The following is a 26126-nucleotide window of genomic DNA, read 5'->3' as shown; positions in this document are numbered from 1 at the left end:
TAAGTGTGGTCATCACTTGTCTGATGGGTAGGCCAGGCTTTGAACATGAGTCTGTGGTCTACCAACCACTTGACACATAATAAAAGCTCAATAAATGGAAGCTATTATATTTCAACTACTAGTAATCTAAATAATAATTATGAGAAAAAATTTAACTAGAAACATTTCCTATATGAAAATAAGTAAAAGGAGACAGAAATACATATACATATATGATTTTCTAATGTTGAAAGAAAAAAAAATGACATACTTTTTATCAATTCCCCTATGGTCAAAGAGCCAGGAAAAGTAACACAAGTGCATCCAGCAGCCGAGTGCATGGCTTCAAGTACAAAAAGGTATCATTGGGAATTCCTACTGCCCCCGAGAGATTGTGGATATACATCTGTAACTACAGCTATGTTGATATTTACATCTCTTGACAGATGCCTGTAACTATATGTACATCTACATCTATATCTCCAAGGAAGCTGTGTCTTGGAAGCATTTAGAATTATCTGAAAAATTATTTTAAAATCTAACAGAAAGGGTATAGGGGTTAACATGAGCAGTGACTAATAACAGTTGACTTTGAAAAAGGTACCATTTCATTCCCAGGTGCTTTTAATTCTGAAAATCTGTCCCTAATTATATATTTGTAAATGTGGTATCTGAACGATTTTACTTTATTCTCATACTAGGCTATTTTAAGTTTTTTCCCCCTTTTATTTATTTTTTTAATTTATTTTAATTGGAGGCTAATTACTTTACAATACTGTAGTGGTTTTTGCCATACATTGACATGAATCAGCCATGGCTGTACATGTGTTCATCATCCTGAACCCCCTTCCCACCTCCCTCCCCAGCCCATCCCTCATGGTCATCCCAGTGCACCAGCCCTGAGCACCCCGTCTCATGCATCGAACCTGGGCTGGCGATCTGTTTCACATATGATAATAAACATGTTTCAATGCTATTCTCTCAAATCATCCCACCCTTACCTTCTCCCACAGAGTCCAAAAGTCTGTTCTTTATATCTGTGTCTCTTTTGCTGTCTCACATATAGGGTCATTGTTACCATCTTTCTAAATTACATATGTATGCATTAATATACTGTAATTGGTGTTTTTCTTTCTGACTTACTTCACTCTGTATAATAGACTCCAGTTTCATCCACCTCATTAGAACTGATTCAAATTCACTTTTTAATAGTTGAGTAATATTCCATTGTGTATATGTATTACAGCTTTCTTATCCATTCGTCTGCCAATTTTAAGTTTTTTGAAATAATGATTTAATTATGCCCTGGGTTATTCCTATAAGAGATCTAAATATCTGGATCACAAAGCCATTTATAAGGTACTGTAATCTATCGGGTAATGGCAGAGGAAATCACCAACTTTTTGCGCTCTGACTTTCACTGATAACATTATATATATAAAAAAAAAAGAGCAACAATGATAAGAGATTGGAGCACAAGGAAAAGGTGCTGGAGACTGTCCCAGGAAGAGAGCCTATCATTGATAAATGTTTGTTGCCAGAGGGTGGGAGGGGCAAGAGGAGGAAAATAGGGGATTCCAAACAGATAACCACACACACATATCCTGAGGAGGAACCTAAGTACCTTGGTTGGGATGCAGATTTTGTGCAAGTAAAGCAATACATGCCAAAAGAGATGTGATCAGTTACCTCAATCCATTGTTGTACAACCTCTTATAGTCAACATTTATTCTAGTGATATTTTCATCTGCAAGTTCCTTAAGGGTATAATATGTGCCCACATGCTGAAAACCAGGAGCTTTGCTCTTGATATACTTTCTCTCAGAACCTGGTAACCAAGCAATCTATAAGGAGAAATAGGACATCTTTCAGTGGATAATCAGCAGTCCAGACACAAATAGCCCCATGTAGAATGGGAGGAGAGCCATTCCAGCATGGGTACATTTTACAGGGAGCAGAGAGAATCCAGCCTTTGGTGAAAGAGTCAACCTGACTTAATATTGTCTAATGAACATTTTTAAACAATTTACTTTAAATTGGAAGATAATTGCTTTAGATTGTTGTGTTGGTTTCTGCCATACAACATTTAACAAACTCCTATAATGAGGCTTTCACCAGGGTTGTTCTGGAGCTGTGTTTTCCCAGTTAACTTCATGGGACCAAGGGACCACGGTGATGTCATACTAGCCAAAGTGGATGAGGAGTTGGTAGGTGTGGATGAAAAGTCAGAATTATAAACATCTCCTCTGGCTGATGATGCTGAAAATCATCTTTGAGCAGAGCCATATCCTGCTAACAGGGGATGCTATTATGACTCATCTGTGGAAATAGTTCTATTTGCAAAGATACATACTTGTTTCACTCATAGCATTCTTCCATATTTTGAAATTTTAAGACATTTGGAAAGATTAGCTGCCAAAATGCAACAAGTTCTGAGAAACATGATGAACAAATCTATGCTCAAATAAGAACCAGATGTCCTTTCTATATTATTAATGAAAACCAAGTCCTCAAAGCCTTAGTGTTCCATGCTCAGGCCTTTTCTAATAGATGTATGTTGGTGATGGTGAAGGTCACATTGTATAGCAATCACACACATTCCCTTTTAACACACTGGTGACATTTCATTTGGTTTGGAACAGCAAGCAGCCTCAATGTTTTCCCCAATGATGTAAATTTAACTGGGTCAATCTTAGATTGCCACATGTAGCTGTATAAGCAACCAACTCCATTTCTATAGAGAGCAGAATTATTTAAGGATCCCAGGAAAGATCTACAAGGTAGGTCAGGTTCAAACACTATGCTCTTGGGACAAGCAATCCACCTCCCAACCTCTATCATAAATACTGAGACAGACATACCAGATGTTGCTCAATCTTAGAGTCAAGGATCACTCTTACTACAAGGTGGATATATGATTTTCTGGAAGGATGTCTTGGAGGAGGAGCATTAAGATCAAATATCACCAATTTTTTTTCCTTCTGTGCAATTTTCAATAAATCAGTTAGTTTAGCAATCCTCTGATTTCTTGCTCTTTTCTTATCAGCCTCTGATAAGGGTTTCATATGAAAAAATGGTTTGATCTGAAAATAAGTATATCAGAGAGAACATTGGCTCCATCAAAAGCATTTTCCAATTCTCCTGCACTTAGTCCCACACCCAGCCCTACCTCCATGTTGATACATTACCATTCAATCCACCAGGACTTCTGAAATACTGGTCCTGAGATAAGAGTTGCCAAGAAGAAAAATTAAATGTAATTTCCATTGGAAGTGATGGTATTTTTAATGATTTATTCTATATTATAGAACCTGTTGTATTTGCACTAAAGGTTCTTCCTATTCTTCTCTAGAGCTCCCTTTTTAAACTTTTTTAAAACTCAAGGTAATACAATTCATTTTTAGTTTCAATGGTTTCCCACATTCTCTCTCACTATTCTAGTTATGGGCAATGAAAAAAAAAATACACTTTAGCTTCAGATTGAACTGGATTCAAACCCACCTCTATCATACATCTGCCTCCCTTGCCACATTTACCTGTTACAAACCTTTCCTCTACTTGCATAGCTTAGTTCAAATGCTACCTCCTCATGAAGACTTCCTGAAATATTTCTGAACTAAAGAGACTTTGAAGGCATTAAACTCCAATGACTAATTTTACGCCTCTTTAATTCTGTTCTCTATACTTACTTATTTTTATATGTCTAAAACCAAATTCAAATCTTGGCTTCATATGCTTCTTGCTTTGTAACCTTGGTAAAACCATTTATAGTCTCAAAGTCTTTATTGTTCAAACTATAAAATGGGAAAGGGGAGGAATAATCTATGTATTTCTCATGATTATTTTGATAGTTAAACACAGTAAAATATTTTCTGGGTCTAGCAGAATGCCTGGTACACAGAATACTGCACAATTCGCAACGGTCCCCTCACTTTTCTACTTCTACTCAGTATAACTTTCTCACAGTGGGAACTGTCAGTTTTTTTTTAAGACACAGCATTTTATCTTGCACCTCAGTCATATATATATATATATATACAGTCTATATTAAACTTAGTAGATGGCTACTTTTATCATTATTTGCCAATTTTAGATCACTTGGTAAAGTCGGTGACAGATGGCTATCTTTCAGAAGGAAGCAGTAGCTACCTCACATTTTCTCAAGACTATAAAGTAGCCTTCCTTTGTCTCAACACAACTTAATCTTCATTCTTCTTCTACCCTCTGTATTTCTTCTTGCTCCCATAACACCCTAAGAAAGCTGCTCTTTCTCACTTTTTTCTCAAGAAAGAAAGAATCATATTTTATAATACCAACAAGGCAGATCATCAGTGTTGAATTAAAACCATGGTCGAGATCTGAGCTGAGTCAATAAATCTTTTCTTAATCCTCACAAACATAGGAATTTGCTTCATAACTCAAGATTTCCTTAGACTCTACCAGTTCTACACTAAATGATTCACTTAACTGCTAGACCTTCATGTGGGAAAAATGGTGGAAAAAGCTGGATGAGAAAGATCAAAAATGGATTTAAATAAATCATTTGTGCTTAATTTCTAAAATGCCCCCAAATGGTAAAGGGAATAGGAAATCTATTATACAAGGATATTCATGAAGCCTTTACCTTAAGGACAACTTGAACAAAAAAACTGAAATAGCAAAAACTATCAAGACTAACAGGATGGCTTAAAACTAGATTCCAGTAGTTTTTAAGTGGTAATATTGGTAATCTAATAGCTTAGGTAAATCAGGCCTCACCTTAAAATACTCAGAAAAATATACTGGAATGGGACAAAGCCAGTTTAGACTATCTCCAGCATATGACTGAACATTTTTAAAAGGCTCTAGTAAGTAACAAACTAGAAATGAAGACAAATTCTCCACAAAACACCTTGTTTCTCAAGTAAAAAACAGTATTAAATGGTTTTCAGTTCTCTATGTCTGTGCTTAGAGAAATTATAAGTAGAAGGGCTGCTGGATGATCCAATTTATCAATTTGTTAAGAAACAGGACAATTAGAGTTGTGGCCAGTATGGCAGAGCAGAAAAACCCTCCACTCTCCTTCTCCCATGAACACACCAGAACTACAACTACTGGCAGAACAAGTATCTATAACAACCTAAAGACTTGTAGAGGACTTCCCTGGTGGTACAGTGGATAGAAACCCACCTGCCGATGCAGGAGACATGGGTTCGATCCCTAGTCCAGAAAGATTCCACATGCCGTGGAGCAACTAAGACTGTGTCACAACCACTGGAGCCCACGCTCTAGGGCCCACAAGCCACAACAAGGAGCCCCTGTGCCACAGCCACTGAAGCCTGAGTGTTGCAACTCCAGAAGCTTGTGCACCTAGAGCCTGTGCTCAGCAACAGAAGGAGCCCCGACAAGGGGACGCGTGTATACCACGAGGTACAGTAGCTCCCATTCACTGCAACTAGAGAAAGCCAGAACACAACAGTGAAGATCCAGCACAGCCAAAAATAAATTAAAAAAAAAACTAGTAGAGAACATTTCCACAATTACAGACATAAAAAAGGAATCTAGAGACATTATACAGTTAAGACCCATATGTGAGGGAGGCAATCCACAAAAGGAAGGATAATCACAACTGCAGAATATTCTCCCCAGAATCATGGGGTCTGGGCCCCACATAAGACTCTCCAGTCCAAGGGTCCTCTATTGTTGCTCAGCAGAAGAATGGATAAAGAAGACAGGATACCTATATACAATGGAATATTACTCAGCTGTAAAAAGGAACAAAATTGGATCATTTGTAGAGATGTAGATGTATCTAGATGGTCACAGAGAAAAAGTCAGTCAGAAAGAGAAAAACAAATATCATATGTTAACATTAGCATATATGTGGAATATAAAAATGGTATAATTGTTTTATTTGCAAAGCAGAAATAGAGACACAAATGTGGAGAACAAATGTTTGAACACCAAGGGGGAAAAGGGGATGTGTGGGATGAATTGGGAAGTTGGGTTTGACATATACACACTATTGGTACTATGTATAAAATATACAACTAAGGAGAACCTACTGTATAGCTAAGGGAACCCCATTCAGTGCTCTATGGTGACAAATGGGAAGGAAATCCAAACAAGAAGGGATATATGTATATATATAGCTGATTCACTTTACTATACATTAGAAACACAACAGGGTAAAGCAACTATACTCTGATAAAAATTAATTTTAAAAACACAAACACAAAAAAATAAATAAAAATAAAAACACAAACACATGGAGGCTAAACAATATGCTATTGGACAGTCAACGAGTGACCAACAGGTCAGAAAGACAAAATTTTAAAAATAGCTGGAGACAAATGGAAACCCCGAGATCCAAAAATCTACTGGATGCAGAAAAGGCAATTCTAAGAGGGATGTCTACAATGACACAAGTCTACCTCAGGTAAAAAAGAAAATCTGAAAATATGCACCTAAAGGAAAGTACAAAGTGAAAAAGTAAAATCCAGTCTTAGTCAACGAAAGATATAATGAGGATCAAAGCAGAAAGATACAAAATGGAGACTAAAACAACTAAATAATAGATCAACGAGCCTGAGGGCTGGTTCTTTGAAAAGATAAACAAAATTCATAAAACTTTAGCCAGACTCAACAAGAAAAGTGATGAAGGACCCAAATAAATAAAATTAGAAATGAAAGAGGAGCTACAACTGACACCACAGAAATACAAAGGATTGTAAGAGATAACTGCAAATAAAAATATGCCAATAAAATGGACAACCTATAAGAAATAAATAAATTCTTAGTAAGGCACAATCTCTCAAGACTGAATATGGAAGAAATAGAAAGCATGAACAATACAATTACTAGTAATGAAACTGATAACCTAAAATTCCCAACAACAATACTCCAGCTCCAGCCAGCCAGTTTAACAGGTGGATTATACCTAATCTTTAGAAAAGGGTTAACATCTGTCCTTCTCAAGCTATTTCCCAAGCTTGAAGTTTCATTTTTAAATGGAATCTAAAAACCAAAACATGCAAACATAACAAAATCAAACAGCATCACAGATGTAGAGAATAAACTAGTAGTTGCCAGAGGGAAGGGAGGATGAATAAAATAGGTGAGATTCAGAGGCACAAACTTCCAGTTATAAGATAAACAATAATAAGGAAATTATAAAGCATAGGGAATATAGTCAATAATATTGTAATAATTTTTATGGTGAGAGGGTAAACAGACTTATTGTGATCATTTTGTAAAGCATAAAAATATCAAATCACTAGGTCGTCCATCTGAAGCTAATATAAATTCTAAGTCAATTATACTTCATTTCTTTTTAAAAAGGACAATTATGCAGCCTTCTCAAAGACTCCATTTAGAAGGAAACACTACCACTCAACAAGTAATCCTGAGGAGAACTAGCCAAAAATATAAACAGCAATATCATTTTTTATTGAAACAAGTGCCACTACCTTTACTATTCATCCTACTATGGTAGAAAATCAGATTGCTTAGTGCTTAAAACCACTCAAATGGTGGGAATTTTTAACAATATTAAGTCCTTTCCCATGAACCAATCTATAACTTTTACTTTGAGACCACTGTCATAACACCTCTTTGTTCTCTGCAGCCCATTCCTAAAATTTTTATGCTAGGAATCTTCTTTGCAAAAGAATAGCCAGAATAAAAGCACCACAGAAAAATTAGTATCAGGAGTTGCAGAAAATTGTACTGAATATTATTTGACTATCAGTATGGACACTAGTATATTGATTCAAAAAGTAAATAAATGGTCATGGCAGCAGAATTCCTGAGAGGAAAAGAGCAGGAATAATTACAGTCAAACCTGTAAGAGCTCACATTATCTGTGTTGATAACTTTTGCCTAAAATCTTCCTAGTGCTGAATTTAAGGAAGATCTAACCCAACTACAATGGCAGACTTAATATAACAAGGATTAATTATACCTCATTTTAGTCCAACCAATATATTTCATTTATTTTTCAAAAAAAATTCCAAACTCAGACAGTTGGAGGATATAAATTCATTCAGTATCTGTGAGTTTTTAACCAGTTATATCCAAATGTACTCTCTCTGGTTCTATATTTACTTTCTTTGTGTCCTTAACCTAGCTTATGAAGATCATCAACACTTCCCTGATCAGACCAAAATCAACAATTGGCCTGGAAAGTTAAGTTTCAGGTTTTACTGAAGGGTCATCCTACCGTTCCTTAAGTCTTAAACCAAGATCTTAACTCTATGCGGTAATCCACATTGAAATTCTAAGATTGAATTTATAATTCTATTCACAAATCTTCTAAGGAGAAATTTAGTTCTATAAAACACAGACAGTTCCTTATCCAGGGTTCAGCAAACTTATGTGTCAAGAGACAAGTGTCAAATATTTTTTTCCTTTGTGTGAGACACAGGTCTGTCTCAACTACTGAACTATTACAGTGCAGAAACAGCCATAGACAATTCATAAGTGAATAAGCATGGCTGTGTTTCAATAAAAATTTATTTACTGACACTAAAAACTTGAGTTTTGTTGAGCTGTACACATCATGAAACATTATTCTTCTGATTTTCTCCAGTGATTTAAAAATTCAAAGACCATACACAGCTCTCAGGCCACACAGAACAGCCGCTGGGCTGAATTTAGACAGTAGGCTGAAGTTTGTCAGCTCCTGATCTAGGCCATGATATAAGGTTGGGCAAAAACTTCATTCAGGATTTGCGCAACATCTTACAGAAAAACCCAAACCAACTTTTGGGCCGATATTGGCTAAGGAAGAAATATAACATAATGAGAGATTATGAATCATGAAAAATTATCAAAAACCAACCAACTAAACAAAATTAAGATGATTTCTGGGAACCTCCACCACAGCCTCAGCCACAGGCATTATGGCTTCTGGAGTAACGGTGAATGATGAAGTCATCAAAGTTTTTAACAATGTGAAAGGCTCCCAAAAGTGCACCTTTAAAAAGTAAGATGATTTATTCTAGCTCTAAAGATATCACTAAAAAGAAATTTACATCTATTATTAAACATGAAGTGAAGAAGTGAAGTGAAAGTCACTCAGTCTTGATCAACTCTCTGTGATCCCATGGACTGTGTAGTCCAGAATACTGGAGTGGGTAGCCTTTCCCTCTCCAAACGATTTTCCCAACCCAGGGATCAAACCCAGGTCTCCCACATTGCAGGCAGATTCTTTACCAGCTGAGCCACAAGGGCAAGTAAATGGCTTGCACAGTCTTAACCAGTGGACTGCCAGAGAAGTCCCAGCAAGACCTTTTCTGATCCACCTCCTAGAATAATGAAAGTAAACACAAAAATAAGCAAAAGGGGTCTAATTAAACTTAAAAGTTTTGCACAGAAAAGCACAAACAAAATGAAAAGAAATCCCTCAGAAAAAGAAAATATTTACAAAGGAAGCAACCAACACGGTATTTATCTCCAAAATATACAAACAGCACATGCAGTTCCATATCAAAAGAACAAACAACCCAATCAGAAAATGGGTGGCAGATCTAAACAGACATCTCTCCAAAGACATATGGATTGTTAAAAAGCACATGAAAAGATGCTCAGCATCACTAATTAATGGAGAAACGCAAACCAAAACCTGAATGAGGTATCACTTCACAGTAGTCAGAATGGCCATCATCAAAAAATGCACAAAACAAAAAATGCTGGAGAGCATGTGGAGAAAAGGGCATCCTCCTCGACTGTTGGTGGGAACGTACACTGGTACAGCCACTATGGACAACAGTATGGAGGTTCCTTAAAAAACGAAAATAGAGCTACCATATGATCCAACAATCCCACTCCTGGGCCTATATATAGGGAAAAATATGGCCTGAAAGGACACATTCACCCCAGTGTTCATTGTAGCACTGGGTACAATATTCAGCACACAGAAGCAACCTAAATGTCCACAAACAGGAACAGATAAGAAGATGTGGTACATATATACAATAGAATACTACTCAGCTACAAAATGGAACAAAATAATGCCAGGCGCAGCAACAGAGACAGACCTAGAGACTGTCATACTGAGGGAAGTAACCCAGAGAGAGAAAGATAAATATATGGTATTGCTTCAGTTCAGGTCAGTTCAGTCACTCAGTCATGTCCGACTCTTTGTGACCCAATGAACCGCAGCACGCCAGGCCTCCCTGTCCATCACCAACTCCCAGAGTCCACCCAAAACCATGTCCATTGAGTAGATGATGCCATCCAACCGTCTCATCCTCTGTCATCCCCTTCTCCTCCTGCCCTCAATCTTTCCCAGCATCAGGGTCTTTTCAAATGAGTCAGTTCTTCACATCAAGGTGGCCAAAGTATTGGAGTTTCAGCTTCAAAATCAGTCCTACCACTGAACACCCAGGACTGATCTCCTTTAGGATGGACTGGTTGGATTTCCTTATATGTGTTAAATAAAAAGCCTACAAATGAATTCACCTACAAAACTGAAGTGGAGTTACATATGTGGAAAATAAACTTATGGTTATGGGCTGGGATGAATAAATTGGAAGACGGACTGACACATTTTATTTGCTATTTTACAACTCATTTAATGGCAGAATACATAGTCCTTTCATGTGCATTTGTAACAATACAACAGGTCATATTCTGAACCATAAAATAAATAAACTTTAATAAATATGAAAACATACAAAGTATGTAATCAGACCAGAACAGCATTAAACTAGAAATCAATAGTGAGATAACTAGAAAATCTGAAAGCATCTGGAAATTTTAAAAGAAAATTTCTAAATAAACCATGGACCCAGCAATACCACTTCTAGGCATACACACTGAGGAATCCAGATCTGAAAGAGACACGTGCACCCCAATGTTCATTGCAGCACTGTTTACAATAGCCAGGACATGGAAGCAACCCAGATGCCCATCAGCAGATGAATGGATAAGGAAGCTGTGGTACATATACACCATGGAATATTACTCAGCCGTTAAAAAGAATTCATTTGAATCAGTTCTAATGAGATGGATGAAACTGGAGCCCATTATACAGAGTGAAGTAAGCCAGAAAGATAAAGATCATTACAGTATACTAACACATATATACGGAATTTAGATAGATGGTGGCGATAACCCTATATGCAAAACAGAAAAAGAGACACAGAAGTACAGAACAGACTTTTGAACTCTGGGGGAGAACGTGAGGGTGGGAGGTTTTGAAAGAACAGCATGTATATTATCTATGGTGAAACGGACCACCAGCCCAGGTGGGATACATGAGTCAGGTGCTCGGGCCTAGTGCACTGGGAGGACCCTGAGGAGTCGGGTGGGGAGGGAGGTGGGAGGGGGGATCGGGATGGGGAATACGTGTAACTATATGGCTGATTCATGTCAATGTATGACAAAACCCACTGAAATGTTGTAAAGTGATTGGCCTCCAACTAATAAAATAATATTAAAAAAAAAAAAAATAAATAAATAAATAAATAAACCATGGGCCAGACTTCCCTGGTGGTTCAGCAATAAAGGATTCACCTGCCAATGCAGGAGATGTAAATTCAATCCCTGGGTCGGAAAGACTCCTGGAGAAGGAAATGGCAATTCACTTCAGTATTCTTGCCTGGGAAATTCCATGGACAGCGGAGCCTGGAGGGCTACTGTTCATGGGTCCCTAAGAGTCAGATAGGACTTAGCAACTAAACAATAACAATAAAGAAAATTTAAGGGAAATTTTAAAATATTTCAAAATAAATGAAAATTAAAATACAACACATCAAAATCTATGACACAGTTAAGGTGGTATTAGAGGTAAATGTATAGCATTAAATGCTTATAATGGAAAGAAAAAATAACTAGTAATCTAAAATTGACACTTTTCCAAACTACATAAAACCTAAAATCAAACCCAAAGCAAACATAAAAAAGAAAACATAAAGATCTGAGCAGAAATCAACAAAACCACATACTGCATCTCTAATAAGATCAATACAATGCATAGATCTCTAGGGCAGGGGAGGAAAGACAACTATAAATTATGAAAATCAGGAATTAAAAATGGAATATAACCATTGATCCCAAAGTCATTACAAGGATAATAAAAAATCTTATGAAATCTTAGATATAAAAAATCTATATCCATTCATTCAACCACCTTGATGATACAGAGCCATTACTCAAAACACACAAACTATCAACAAATACTGAAGAATTTCAGATGGCATAGGCTTTCAGTTCTAGAAATTCTACTCAGTTATTTTTATATCTTACATCTCTCTCATGTTATTTTTCTTTAAATCCCTGATACACTTGGAATAACTTTTGAAAACTACCTTTCTCTTAATTCTATCAGCTTTTTTTTTTTCTGAATCTTTATATGTAGTTTTTCTCTGGCTTTAAGCCACATTTTCAACCTTCTTCGTGTGCACAGTAATTTTATTACTGGATCTTATGCACTGTAAGATGTCTGGGTATTGTTGTCTCTCCTAGTTTGTTTTTTTTTTTTTTTTTGGTGGTGGTGATTTAGTCACTAAGTTATATCTGACTTTTGGGACCCCATGAACTGTATCCTGCCAGGTTCCTCTGTCCATGGGATTCTCCAGGCAAGAAGACTGGAGTGGGTTGCTATTTTCTTCTCCTGGGTATCTTCCCAACCCAGAGACTGAACACGGGTCTCCTGCAGTGCATGCAGATTCTTTACCAACTGAGCTACAAGGGAAGTGCTTTTTTGTGTGGGGTGGGGTGGGGTGGGTTATATTATGAACAAATCAATTGGATTTTTTTAAAGTGGGTCTAAAATAGCCTTTAATTTAGAGCTGGTTTAGGCTTGTTACTATGGTATGACTTTTCTGGGGTTTTCACTGAAGTTCCCTCATGTCCATCTTCTAATATGACTAGTTAGAACTTGAGTATCTTCCAGACACATGTGAGCTCTTGTTGTTCTGTCACTCAGTCATGTCCAACACTTTGTGACCCCATAGACTGCAGCATGCCTGGCTTTATTTTCTCAGGCTCCAAAATCACTGTGGACGGTGACTGCAGCCATGAAATTAAAAGATGCTTGCACTCTATCCATTGTTTCCCCATCTGTTTGCCAGGAAGTGATGGAACCAGACACCACCATTTTTGTTTTTTAAATGTTGAGTTTTAAGCCAGTTTTTTCACTTTCCTCTTTCACTTTCATCAAGAGGCTCTTCAGTTCCTCTTTGCTTTCTGCCATAAGGTGATATCATCTGCTATCTAAGATTATTGATACTTCTCCCTACAACCTTGATTCCAGCTCATGCTCACCCAGCCCGGCATTTCACATGATTCTGCATGTAAGTTAAACAAGCAGGGTGACAATATACAGGCTTGATGAACTCTCTTTCCAATTCGGAACCAGCCCATTGTTCCACGGCCAGTTCTAACTGCTGCTTCTTGACCTGCATACAGATTCCTCAGGAGACAGGTAAAGTGGTCTGATATTCCCATCTCTTTAAGAATTTTCTACAGTTTGTTTTATTCCACACAAAGGCTTTAGCATAGTTAATGAAGCAGAATTAGATGCTTTTCTGGAATTCTCTAGCTTCTTCTATGATCCAATGAATGTTGGCAATGGATGTGAGCTCTTGATGTTGTTGTTGTTGTTCAATTGCCTAGTTGTGTCTGGCTCTTTGCAACCTCATGGACTGCGGCACATCAGGACTCCCTATCCCTCACTGTCTCCCAGAGTTTGCCCAAGTTCATGTTCATTGCATCGATGATGCCATCCAGCCATCTCATCCTTTGATGCCCTCTTCTCCTTCTGCCCTCAATCTTTCTGAGCATCAGGGACTTTTCCAATGAGTCGTCTATTCACATCAGATGACCAATATACTGGAGCTTCAGCTTCAGCATCAGTCATTCCAGTGAATATTCAGGGTTGATCTCCCTTAAGATCGACTGGTTTGATCTTGCTGGAGTCTTCTCCAGCACTATAGTTCAAAGGCATCAATTCTTTGGTGGTCTGCCTTCTTTACAGTCCAGTTCTCACAACCGTATGTTCTTAGACTGGTTCAAATAAAAAGCTCCCTATTAGTACTTTGCCCAGCCTTATAGAACTTCACCCTATTTCTGTGTCTCATAGATATTAACAACATATTCAAGTCAATCCCATGCAGATTTCTAAAGGCCTTTCTCTGGAAAGCTTTCTCACTTTTGAACTTCATCCCTCAAAATTCCAGACACTCTGATCTCCCAAAAATCCAATCTCTTTCTCCTCAAATTCACAAGACAGCTATGCTTTCCTCCTGCTATAAGACCTGGAAAGTACATCCAGGCAAAACACGAGGGCAATTATAAGGCTCTCCTAGTATTCCCTTCTCTCATGGATCACAGTTCTGCACTGATTGTTGTCCAGTATCTGAGAATGACTATTTAAGATCTTTGGTTTAGTTTTCTAGTTGTTTAAGGCAGGAGAACACAACCAGCACCTGCAAATAGTCAGAGCTAGAGGTAGAAATGTCCATGCTTCATATATAGCTCAACATTGTGCATTAAGCCTTCAAATATGGGAGGAGTTGTTAAAAAGGGAAATTTTTAATTTCTAGTTAATACTGTGCAGGTAAAATGATAATAGAAATACACTTCAGAGATGGACAATTTTTTTTAACATAATAAAGAATGGATTGGAAGTACTAGGAGAGCTGTTAATGTTCTCAATGTCCATAGTGTGATCTTCCTTTTTGGGCAGGTGGGGGTGCTGAGTGGAATGCAGGATCTTAGTTCCTTGACCAGGGACTGAACCTGTGTCCCCTGTATTGGAAGCATGAAGTCTTAACCACTGAACCAAGACAGAAGTCACAGCATGTTCTTACTCTTAAGGGAAAGAGAAACAGACCACATCTTTTGAAAATAGTTATGCATTATAGCCTATTAGCAGGCTATTGTATTCTCCTTTCTGACACTGCTATTTACTATCATATAATAATCAAATTAATTTTAATTATCATGTGATTTCTGCTTTATTCCCATGTTCATCTGAAGGTTTTTCCTACACGATACAGAACAGAAATAGGAAAAGTTAACCTCAAAATCATGTTTGAGAGGACTTTACAGATACTCTCTTGTCTACTGATATGCAAGGAAGAAACTCGTGGAAACAGCTTTCCTAGTGTAAGCTAACACTGCCATCTCAATTAGATACCAATCCAACTAATCAGGGGACTGAGTCACAATTTCCAAGATTAAATTTTAGAGAGGAGCAGATAACTCCCCAGAAGTACATTGATAACCCTAGATATAGCAGGACATTACCTACAGCAGATTGAACAAACTGATGAGGGCAATCTAATCATGCATATTCATCTTTTCCTTTTGGAAACTGTTGCTACTCCTTTCTTCATATTTGGCCACATCGTGTGACTTGTGGGATCTTCGTTCCCTGACTAGGGATTGAACCCAGGCCCTCAGCAGTGAAAGTGCTGAGTCCTAACCACTGTACCACCAGGTGGGGATTCCCTGTTAGTATTCTTTTAAACATTCTACTTCCTCAGGGGTGTATGAGAAAACCCATTCTCTTTTGACATTTTTTCCGTTACACTTGTGCAAAACATTCTTTTATTTAGTAATTTGTTCTCACCACCCCTCTCAATTCAGGTAAAACTTGCTTTTACTGAGCCACTATGTTTCATGGCAATACAGTCTTTAGCAAAAGCTGAAAATATGTACTCATTTACACTGGGAGATATTGGAAAAATTGATTGTGTCATCAACTGAAGGACCATATTTGAGAATACATGTCATTCAATCTGAAAGAACAAGCCACCAGTCCCCACTAAGGACACATGCATAACTGGTATTTGGAATCAAAGCCCACAGCTTTCCTAGGCAAACAGTTTGGTGTCCCTTGTTGTACTCCATCCCAGCATTATAGTAGGAAGAAAGATCACTGATTACCAGGAACAGGAGAGAGAAATTTGCCCACATTTGTAGGTATATGTGTGAAACCTGATTCAAGTGAACTTCTCAAGTCATAGTAAGAATAAGAGTCTGGAGCAATAGGAACTATTTAAAATGAAATTCTAGATTCCCTATACATGCTCTAGACAGAACCTCATTTATTAAGCTTAATAGTTATTTAACACAATCTGAATCAAGATTTGCTGATTATACAACAATAAATATTATATATATTAACTGATCCTTTAAACTGCACTGGATACAAATTAATAAGGTTAAATAACACAAAATCACAACAAGACCCTCCTCTAAATAATCTACAGAGGTTACTTATGAGCACAAGAGGGAACCTAAATTATTCAAAACTTAGAAACGAAGCATAAGTTCATTGTTGAACCCTCCAATATCATCATAGCACACTGTTTAAACAAGCAAGATGACCTAAAGATCATCTGATGGGAATGTACCTTTCTTTGAATTGTTGTGTCCAATACTTTGGCCACCTGAGGCAAAGAACTGACTCATTGGAAAAGACCCTGATGCTGGGAGGGATTGGGGGCAGGAGGAGAAGGGGACGACAGAGGATGAGATGGTTGGATGACATCACCGACTCAACGGACATGACTTTCAGTAAACTCTGGGAGTTGGTGATGGACAGGCAGGTTTGGCGTGCTGCAGTTCATGGGGTTGCGAAGAGTTGGACATGACTGAGCGATTGAACTGAACTAAACTGATTTACAATGTAAAGTTAGATGTTGACTTCTAGAAAACTGATAAAAGAGGACAGGATTTTTGTCTAGTAGAGATGCAAATGAGTTTTCATAGAGAAGACAACTCTAAAATTAAGTTTTATTGTCACAGAATGTATTAACTGAAATAATACACTAGGTTTGTATCAACTTAGCAATGCAATTCTTAGCATTTCTTTGTTGCACTGAGAATTTTGCACGCTGGTTTCTCACTTTTCTCTTGACTGGGTTTCATCATCCTGTTTGTTCCCATATTAATGTGCTAAATAAAACTTGTACCTAGTTCATTATCTTTATGCATGAGATAAATTTCTCTGTAATCTTGAGATTTATACTTTCACAAAAGGATATAAAAATGTTCCACACAAAGGTTGGTTTTACTAAAAAATAGGAACTCAGCTGAGCTTCCAGGGACAATTCCCAGAACTTCAGTATCTGTTTTTATTTCATTATAGATCAGATTAGGTATTTAATTTTCACAAGTATCTCAAGAATAGTAATTATACTGACAAATGATAATCAACTCACCACCACCATCAATCCATAACTATACACAACCAATAAAGAGCACCCAGAAAAACCTTCACAAACAAAACCAATTTCTTTACTATGAAAAATTATCCAAACATCCAAATCTTTTAAATCATGTGCCAACACCACCTTGACTTCCTGCCTGCACAACATGGAATCAAAGAAAGCTCTACTATGAAACCTAAAAATAAAGCCTCCTAGATAATCATATTTAAGTCAAGCTTTCAGATACCCTTCAGTAACCAGAATAATTGAAAAACTAAACACTGTAAACTTACCACCTAAACAAGCTAAAATAAAACTATTAATCCTATAAAATAAGCAAAACTTTATAACAACAAATCCAATTCCATCACTTACAATAAGACTCTCACAAACCATACATTACACATCAGATTAATAACGGCCTTTTCATTTGGAATACATGTTTGTTAAAACATTACCTATGGCAAACTAGTGAAAGTGAAAGTGGCTCAGTCATGTCCGACTCTTTGTGAACCATGGTCTATACAGTCCATAGAATTCTCCAGGGGTAGACTTTCCCTTCTCCAGGCAATCTTCCCGACCCAGGGAATGAACCCAGGTCTCTCACATTGTGGGTGGATTCTTTACCAGCTGAGTTACAAGAGAAAAGTTTGCTATATGGCAAACTAAGCCTATACTAAAGAAGCCTCTCGAGTCTGTATGTTTCTATTTATTCATGTATGATGAGATTTATATACAGAGCTTACACACACACAGACACCTGGAATATCAGATGGTTACCACTATTTATGGAAACAGCATTTGCAGGCTATATACTCATATGAGAATAAGCATTCTGAGGTGATACAGTCATTATAAACCAACATTCAGCTGTCCCTTAGAGTAACACTTGTTAACAGAATGAATTTGAGGTGGATAGCTCTCTCTTTACCTAAGTCTTAACTTGTCACTTTTTAAACATGAAAAAGGATCAAGTCAGTCTTCAGGATTAACATGTAATATAAATAAAATTCCATTCCACCTAGAACATAACCAAGATTATCTGAAGATGTATTATCCTAATTATACAATTATCTAATAAGAGAGCTATTACCACAGCTAACCCCCAAGTATTATAGCTCTGCTGCCAGAGGCGCTAGCAATATGAATACCTGCTGTCTGACCTGCTCAGATATTTGTTGTCAAAATCAAAGACTCAAAATGAGTATATCTGATTGGTAAAACCTAGGTTGCATGGATTCCCTATAAACATATGATAACCTGGAAAATGTCAGTTGTTTTTTCTTAAACTATCTTGAAAAACAGACTTGACTTTTTTACCCACTTTAAAACATTCAGGATAATTCTAAACTGTCTTACTCACACACTGCTGTATTCTCCTCATAACATGTTTTTCTGATTCTTTTCCCAGTGTATATCCCATCTCTTCTGTACCTCTCCTTTTGTCTCCCTCTCCTTCCCTTTCCCCTTCCTTCCCTCTTTCTTTCACAAACACACACACACACACACTACACATCTTCTTGCTCCACTCTACTGCAATATATGAAACAAACCACCATTATTGCCCATGGCTCCCCTCAGCAATAACCTTCTTTCAGATAAAATGATACCTTTGCATGAAGCTCTCCAATTCTCTCAGGTAGTACCACCTCACAAGGGCATCAAAATTATACTGTACACAGTGTGTTTATTTCTAGGAATGTGACCATGTATAACAAAAGGATTCAGTTTTTTGACCTGGGAAATGTATCTTACCCATGCATCTGAAAACCACTTGCCCGCATTCAGAGTTGACAGGAAACTCCATTCAAAGAAGGAAGGGTTTCTACTGGAGGCATTTGGCATGACCTCCTTTATATTGGTTGTTCTTGTCAAGTCATAGTCATGCATGAGAAAAGGCACCCCATCAATACTGCAGGCATGGGGAGAAAAGAAAAATGGGAGAATTGGCAGAATACAGTCAACTTGGCAGACAGGGTTCTCAGAAAGCCCACCAAGGTCAGAAGTCTAACTAAGGTTCCTTACTCCCTCCCATATCACAACAAAGGACTAAGTGCCAATAATTCACACGTTATCAGTATTTTTATGCCCTAGGGATCTCTTTTTGAGGTTTGTAAATATCATATTATTTATGGTGAAAGTGTAGCTTCCCTATCCAGGGATTTTTTAGAATGGAGGAAAAGGTAATGACCTGAGAATAAGGCAAGTAGGGTAGGGATGAGGTAAGGCCCTGTGCTCCCCAGAGCCACACGAACCAGTTCAGTTCAGTCACTCAGCCCTGTCGACTCTCTGCAACCCCATGGACTGCAGCATGCCAGGCCTCCCTGTCCATCACAAACTCCTGGAGTTAACTCAAACTCATGTCCATCCAGTCGGTGATGCCATCCAACAATCTCATCCTCTGTCATCCCCTTCTCCTCCTGCCTTCACTCTTTCCCAGCATCAGGGTCTTTTCAAGTGAGTCAGTTCTTTGCATCAGGTGGCCAAAGTATTAGAGTTTCAGCTTCAGCATCAGTCCTTCCTATGAATATTCAGGACTGATTTCCTTTAGGATGGACTGGTTGGATCTCCTTGCAGTCCAAGGGCCTCTCAAGAGTCTTCTTCAACACCACAGTTCAAAAACATCAATTCTTTGGCACTCAGCTTTATTTACAGTCCAACTCTCACGTCCATACAAGACTACTGGAAAAACTATAGCTTTGACTAGATGGACCTTTGTTGGCAAAGTAATGTCTCTGCTTTTTAATATGCTCTCTAGGATGGTCATAGCTTTTCTTCCAAGGAGCGAGCACCTTTTAATTTCATGGCTGCAATCACCATCTGCAGTGATTTTGGAGCCCCAAAAAACAAAGTCTGTCAGTTTCCACTGTTTCCCCATCTATTTGCCATGAAGTGATGGCACTGGATGCCATGACCTTAGTTTTCTGAATGTTGAGTTTAAAGCCAACTTTTTCACTGTCCTCTTTCACTTTCATCAAGAGGCTCTTTAGTTTGTCTCTGCTTTCTGCCATAAGGGTGGTGTCATTTGTGTATCTGAGGTTATTGATATTTCTCCCAGCAATCTTGATTCCAGCCTGTGCCTCATCCAGCTCTGCATTTTGCATGATGTACTGTGCATATAAGTTAAATGAGTGGGGTGACAATATACAGCCTTGACTTACTCCTTTCCCTATTTGGAACCAGTCTGTTGTTCCATGTCCAGTTTTAACTGTTGTTTCTTGACTTTCATACAGCTTTCTCAGGAGGCAGGTTAAGGTGGCCTGGTATTCCCATCTCTTGAAGAATTTTCGACAGTTCATTGTGATCCACACAAAGACTTTGGCGTAGTCAGTAAAGCAGTAGATGTTTTCCTGGAACTCTCTTGCTTTTTCAGTGAACCAACGGATGTTGGCAATTTGATCTCTGGTTACTCTGACTTTTCTAAATCCAGCTTGTACATCTGGAAGTTCTTGGTTCACGTATTGTTGAAGCCTGGCTTGGAGAATTTTGATCATTACTTTGCTATGTGTGAGATGAATGCAATTGTGCAGTAGTTTGAACATTCTTTGTCATTGCCTTTCTTTGGGATTGGAATGAAAACTGACCCTTACCAGTCCTATGACCACTGCTGAGTTTTCCAGGTTTGCTGGCATATTGAGTACAGCACTTCAACAGTATCATCTTTTATGATAAAAAGCTCAACTGGAATTCCATCACCTCCACTAGCTTTGTTCATAGTGATGTTTCCTAAGGCCAACTTGACTTTGCAATCCAGGATGTCTGGCTCTAGGTGAGTGATCACACCATCATGGTTATCTGGGTCATGAAGATGTTTTCTGTATAGTTCTTCTGTGTATTCTTGCCACTTTTTCTTAATAACTTCTGCTTCTGGTAGGTTCATACCATTTCTGTCCTTTATTGTGCTCATCTTTGCATGAAATGTTCCCTTGGTATCTCTAATTTTCTTGAAGGGATCTCGTCTTTCCCATTCTGTTGTTTTCCTCTATTTCTGTGCATTGATCACTGAGGAAGGCTTTCTTATCTTTCCTTGTTATTCTTTGGAACTCTGCATTCAAATGGGTATATCTTTCCTTTCTTCTTTGCCTTTAGCTTCTCTTCTTTTCTCAGCTATTTGTAAGGCTTCCTCAGACAGTCATTTTCCCTTTTTCCATTTTGTTTTCTTGGGGATGATCTTGATCAGTGCCTCCTGTGCAATGTCACAAACCTCCATCCATAGTTCTTCAGGCAACCTATCAGATCTAATCCCTTGACTCTATTTGTCAATTCCACTGTATAATCCTAAGTGATTTGATTTAGGCCATACCTGAATGGTCTACTGGTTTTCCCTACTTTCTTCAATTTAAGTCTGAATTTGGCAATAAGGAGTTCATGATCTGAGCCACAGTCAGCTCCAAGTCTTATTTTTGCTAACTGTATAGATCTTCTCCATCTTTGGCTGCAAAGAATATAATCAATCTGACTTCAGTATTGACCATCTGGTGATGTCCATGTGTAGAGTCATCTCCTGTGTTGTTGGAACAGGGTGTTTGCTATGACCAGTGCATTCTCTTGGCAAAGCTCTGTTAGCCTTTGCCCTGCTTCATTTTGTACCACCTTACCTGCATCCTGAGAAATGTGTAAGCAGATCAAGAAGCAAGTTAGAACCAGACATGTAACAACAAACTGGTTACAAGTTGAGGAAGGACTATGTGAAGGCTGTATATTATCACCCTGTTTATTTAACTTATATGCAGAGTACTTCATGTGAAATGCCAAGCTGGATGAAACACAAGCTGGAATCACGACTGCCAGGAGAAATAACAATAATCTCAGATATGCAGATGACACCACCCTTATGGCAGAAAGCAAAGAGGAACTAAAGAGCCTCTTGATGAAAGTGGAAGAGGAGAGTGAAAAAGTTGGCTTAAAACTCAACATTCAAAAACTGAAGATCATGGCATCTGGTCCCATCACTTCATGGCAAATAGATGGGGAGACAATAGAAACAGTGAGAGACTTTATTTTCTTGGGTTCAAAATCACTGTGGAATGTGACTGAAGCCAGGAATTTAAAAGATGCTTACTCCTTGGATGAAAAGCTGTGACAAACCTAGACGGCATATTAAAAAGCAGAGACATCACTTTGCTGACAAAGGTCCATCTAGTCAAAGCTATGGTTTTTCCAGTAGTCATCTATGGATGTGACAGTTGGACCATAAAGAAAGTGACCTATGCTTTTGAACTGTGGTGTTGTAGAAGACTCTTGAGAGTCCCTTGGACTGCAAGGAGGTCAAGCCAGTCAATCCTAAAGGAAATCAGTCCTGAATATTCATTGGAAGGACTGATGCTGAAGCTGAAACTCCAATACTTTGGTCACCTGATGGGAAGAACTGACTCACTTGAAAAGACCCTGATGCTGAGAAAGATGAAGACAGGAGGAGAAGGGGACAACAGAGGATAAGATGGATTTGATGGAATGAGTTTGAGCAAGCTCCTGGAGTTGGTGATGGACAGGGAAGCCTGGCGTGCTGCAGTCCATGGGGTCCAAAGAGTCAGATATAACTGAGTGAATGAACTGAAATGAAGCGCACTTCAATCTCCTGCTGTTCAAGGGTCAACTATGTACTCTTTGTATAATTTTGTGGTTGCCCCAAAGATTCCAAATACGACCCAACAGATCACATTCTACTAGTGTCAACCATCTACCACTTCAAGTATTATGTAGAAAACTGAATACTTTTTAGGTCCCTTTACCCAACCTCCTTCCATTATGATATACATGTCTTAAACATCTCAAAATATACTGAGACCCATATATCAAACAACATTATCACTTTGTCTTTAACTACTGAACAAAATTTTTAAACTCTGGAATAGAAGAATCACCTATTAATATTTATCTTTTTAAAAAGACGTTTATTATTTTTGGCTTAGCTGGGTCTCGCCTGCTGCACATGGGCTTCCTCTAGTTTCAGGAGTGGGTTTACTTTCCTTTGTGGTGGGCGTGCTTCTCATTGTGGTGGATTCTGCTGTCCCAGAGCACAAGCTCTAGGCATGCGCATTTCATTAGTTGTAGCATGCGGGCTCAACAGTTGTAGTGCACAGGCTTAGTTTTCCACATCTTCTGTGATCTTCCCAGACCAGGGATCCAACTGTGTCCCCTGCAGGGGCAAGTGGCTCCTTAACCACAGTACCACCAGAGCAGTTGCCACCTATGTATTTTTTACCCTTTTCTTTGCTTTTTTTTTTTATTCTTCATGTTCCAAGCTGTTTTCCTTACCCTTGTTTTATTGAGATATAACTGACATATAGCATTGTATTATTTTTAGGTGTACATACAGCATGATTTGATATATGCATAGGAGTGAATTTTAACATCATTATCTTTTGTCTAAAGAATTTTCCATTTCCATTTGATTCTTCTTTACTTCTCTTTCTCTGCTAACACCTTCTACTTTTTCAACTAACAAGTGTTCATTATTGTTTGTTGGAGACATATTATGATGGCTGCTTTAAAATTCTTAGAAATAATTCCAACATCTATTTCTCCTGCTGTTGACATCTATTGATTACCTTTTCTCACTGAAGCTGAGTTTTTTCTAGATCTTGCTATGGAAAACTCTGGATTGTATCCTGAGCACTTTGAGTATTTGGAGATTTGAAATCTCATTAAAATCTATTTTAACAGAGATTCAACATATCTAGGTTCAGAAAACATGTCCTGGACCACATTTGTAAGATATGGTTTAATGCCAACTTAGTTTTCAAAGACTCTGCAGAAGTCATTCTACAACACAGATTAAGTGTTCCAACTGATTCTCAAACCTTCTGCTGTGCTGTGTCTGTGTGGTTTCACGCATAGGTTATACAAAGGTCTGCCAAGGATTTTATGAACAGGTTTTTAAATTCCCTTTCTCTAGCATGGCAATTCCTCAGAAAACTAAACATAGATTTACCACGTGATCCAGTAATTCCACCTGGGTACATGCTTAAAAGCACTGAAAACAAGTTCTTGAAAATATACTTGTACTCTAATGTTCATAGCAGCATTTTTCAAAACAGCCAAGAGGCAGAAGCAAGTCAAATGTCCATCAGAGGATAAATGAAGAAGCAAACTGTGATATATATATATACAGTGGAATATCATTCGATCTAAAAAGGGAAGGAAATCCTGTCACATGCCACAACATGGATGAAATCTGAGGAGTGAGTGAGTGAAGTCACTCAGTCGTGTCCGACTCTTTGTGACCCCGTGGACCTACCAGGCTCCTCCGTCCATGGGATTCTCCAGGCAAGAATACTGGAGTGGGCTGCTGAAATCTGAGGACATTATGCTAAATCAAACAAGAAATAGTCAGGAAAAGACAAATACTGTATGATTCCATTTATGGGTGTTATTTAGGGAGTCTGATTCATAGGAACAAAATGTAGAATGGTGGTAAGCAGGGGCTGAGGGGAGAGGAAAGGTGGAATTGTTATTTAACAGGTATCAAGTTTCAGATGTGCAAGATGAACAAGTTCTACAGATTTGTTTCAAAAAAATGTGAATATATTTGATACTAATAAATTGTACACTTAAAAGATAGTTATGATGGCAAATTTTGTTATGTGCTTTTTAAGAGAACTTTTAAAAGGAAGGAAATTCTGACAGATGCTACAATATAGATGAGTCTTGACATGCTAAAGTAAAATGAGCTATACTGACATCATGCTGATGTGAAATGAGCTTAACACAAAATAACAAATACTGTATGATTTCACAAAACAGTCAAATACATAGAGAAAAAATAATGATGGTTGCAGAGGCTTGGATGGAGTTATTATTAACATCTAATAAATAGTTTTAGTCTGAGAAGATGAAAAGTGCTAGAGATCTATGTGGTGATGCTTAAAAGAATGTGGAGGTACTTAATGCCATTAAATTGTACCCTAAAAGATGGTTTAAATGGTAAATTTTATGCTAAGAATATTTTACAATAAAAAAATATTTTTTTCTGGAAAACTTTTCTCAATATTTCTCTGCTCACTCTCTAGCTGAAGAAGAAAGGAAACGGGTACCACCGCTTATACCAGGACAGAAATCATTACACGGATCTGCTCATAGTCTCCAGAGCCAAAGCCGCAAGCTGTGACAGGGTGGGGAGTGGTTTCTGTGTGGTACTCCCCTGAGTAGGACTGGTATTATCAAAACATTTATATCATATTGGATGACCCTTCTACCAGTTATTGGGCTAGAAATAACAATTTTTGTGGAGCTTTTTTCTGTCTGTAGCTATAGATGTTTCCAGATCAGCTCTCTTCAGAGTTCATGTCAGGATACATGAGGAGAAACTGAAATTAGCAAGAGGAAACTTGCTGCCTATTATGAAGTTCCTTTGGTGTTATGAACCAATCCAGTCCACATTCTATTCTTCACCATTCAGAGTCTTCTGTTAGTTGCTTTGTGAGTTTTGTCCAGTATCTTATTTAAAAAAAATTTTTTTTGGTAATTAATGGAGAGAATATGGTGGAATACACAGTAGTAGTTGCAATTTGCACATTCCCCAGAGTCCTGTGTCTCACTTTCAGTAATTAGCCAATTTTACTACTTAGTAATTATAATATGATTTTTCCTGTTTTAGTTATTTTTGTGGTATTCATGTCTTAACTAGACTATGACTGATAAGCAATATTTATTAATGATGAAGTACAGACAATAGCCATCAGTGTGGATGGTGGAGATATGTAGAGGAGGTGGTCATAGGAAATGAAGATGTCAACAGAGAAACTGAGCAGTTGGGAAGATCATCTACAATGTAGTTGAAGTCCCAGAAGAGAAAAGGACAATGGGCCAGGAGCTCACTGTCTCAGCACCATGACCACATTAAGCCATGACGATGAGGAACTTGCACAATGAAATGGAAGCTCTGAAAGAGCATCCAGTTTCAATCCTGATTCAAACATTCTGCATGGAATAGTTGTCACCATTGACAAGAACCCTAGTCTGGGGTCAGGAAATCTAGTTCTAGTTCTGGCTTTATCA

General features: G+C 37.9%; 1 protein-coding gene and 1 non-coding gene across 2 annotated transcripts in view; both read right to left on the bottom strand.

Moving 5' to 3' along the window:
- LOC136169203 (glycerophosphodiester phosphodiesterase domain-containing protein 4-like) overlaps positions 1–26126 on the bottom strand; it is a 116411-nt gene that overhangs the window by 31325 nt on the left and 58960 nt on the right. Inside the window, exons 10-12 of the mRNA XM_065937017.1 lie at positions 18882–19038; positions 2841–3062; positions 1669–1823 (exon numbers count right to left, since the gene is read on the bottom strand). Coding sequence (XP_065793089.1) covers positions 1669–1823; positions 2841–3062; positions 18882–19038 — 534 coding nt within the window. The remainder of the gene's footprint in view (positions 1–1668; positions 1824–2840; positions 3063–18881; positions 19039–26126) is intronic.
- TRNAE-UUC (transfer RNA glutamic acid (anticodon UUC)) lies at positions 15340–15416 on the bottom strand. Its single transcript has one exon. It is a non-coding gene; the product is annotated as a tRNA-Glu (tRNA).

This window comes from Muntiacus reevesi, chromosome 5, assembly GCF_963930625.1.
Source record: "Muntiacus reevesi chromosome 5, mMunRee1.1, whole genome shotgun sequence".
Lineage (NCBI taxonomy): Eukaryota > Metazoa > Chordata > Mammalia > Artiodactyla > Cervidae > Muntiacus > Muntiacus reevesi.
The sequence above is the reverse complement of the archived record's forward strand: the minus strand, read 5'-3'. Positions and strand labels throughout refer to the sequence as shown.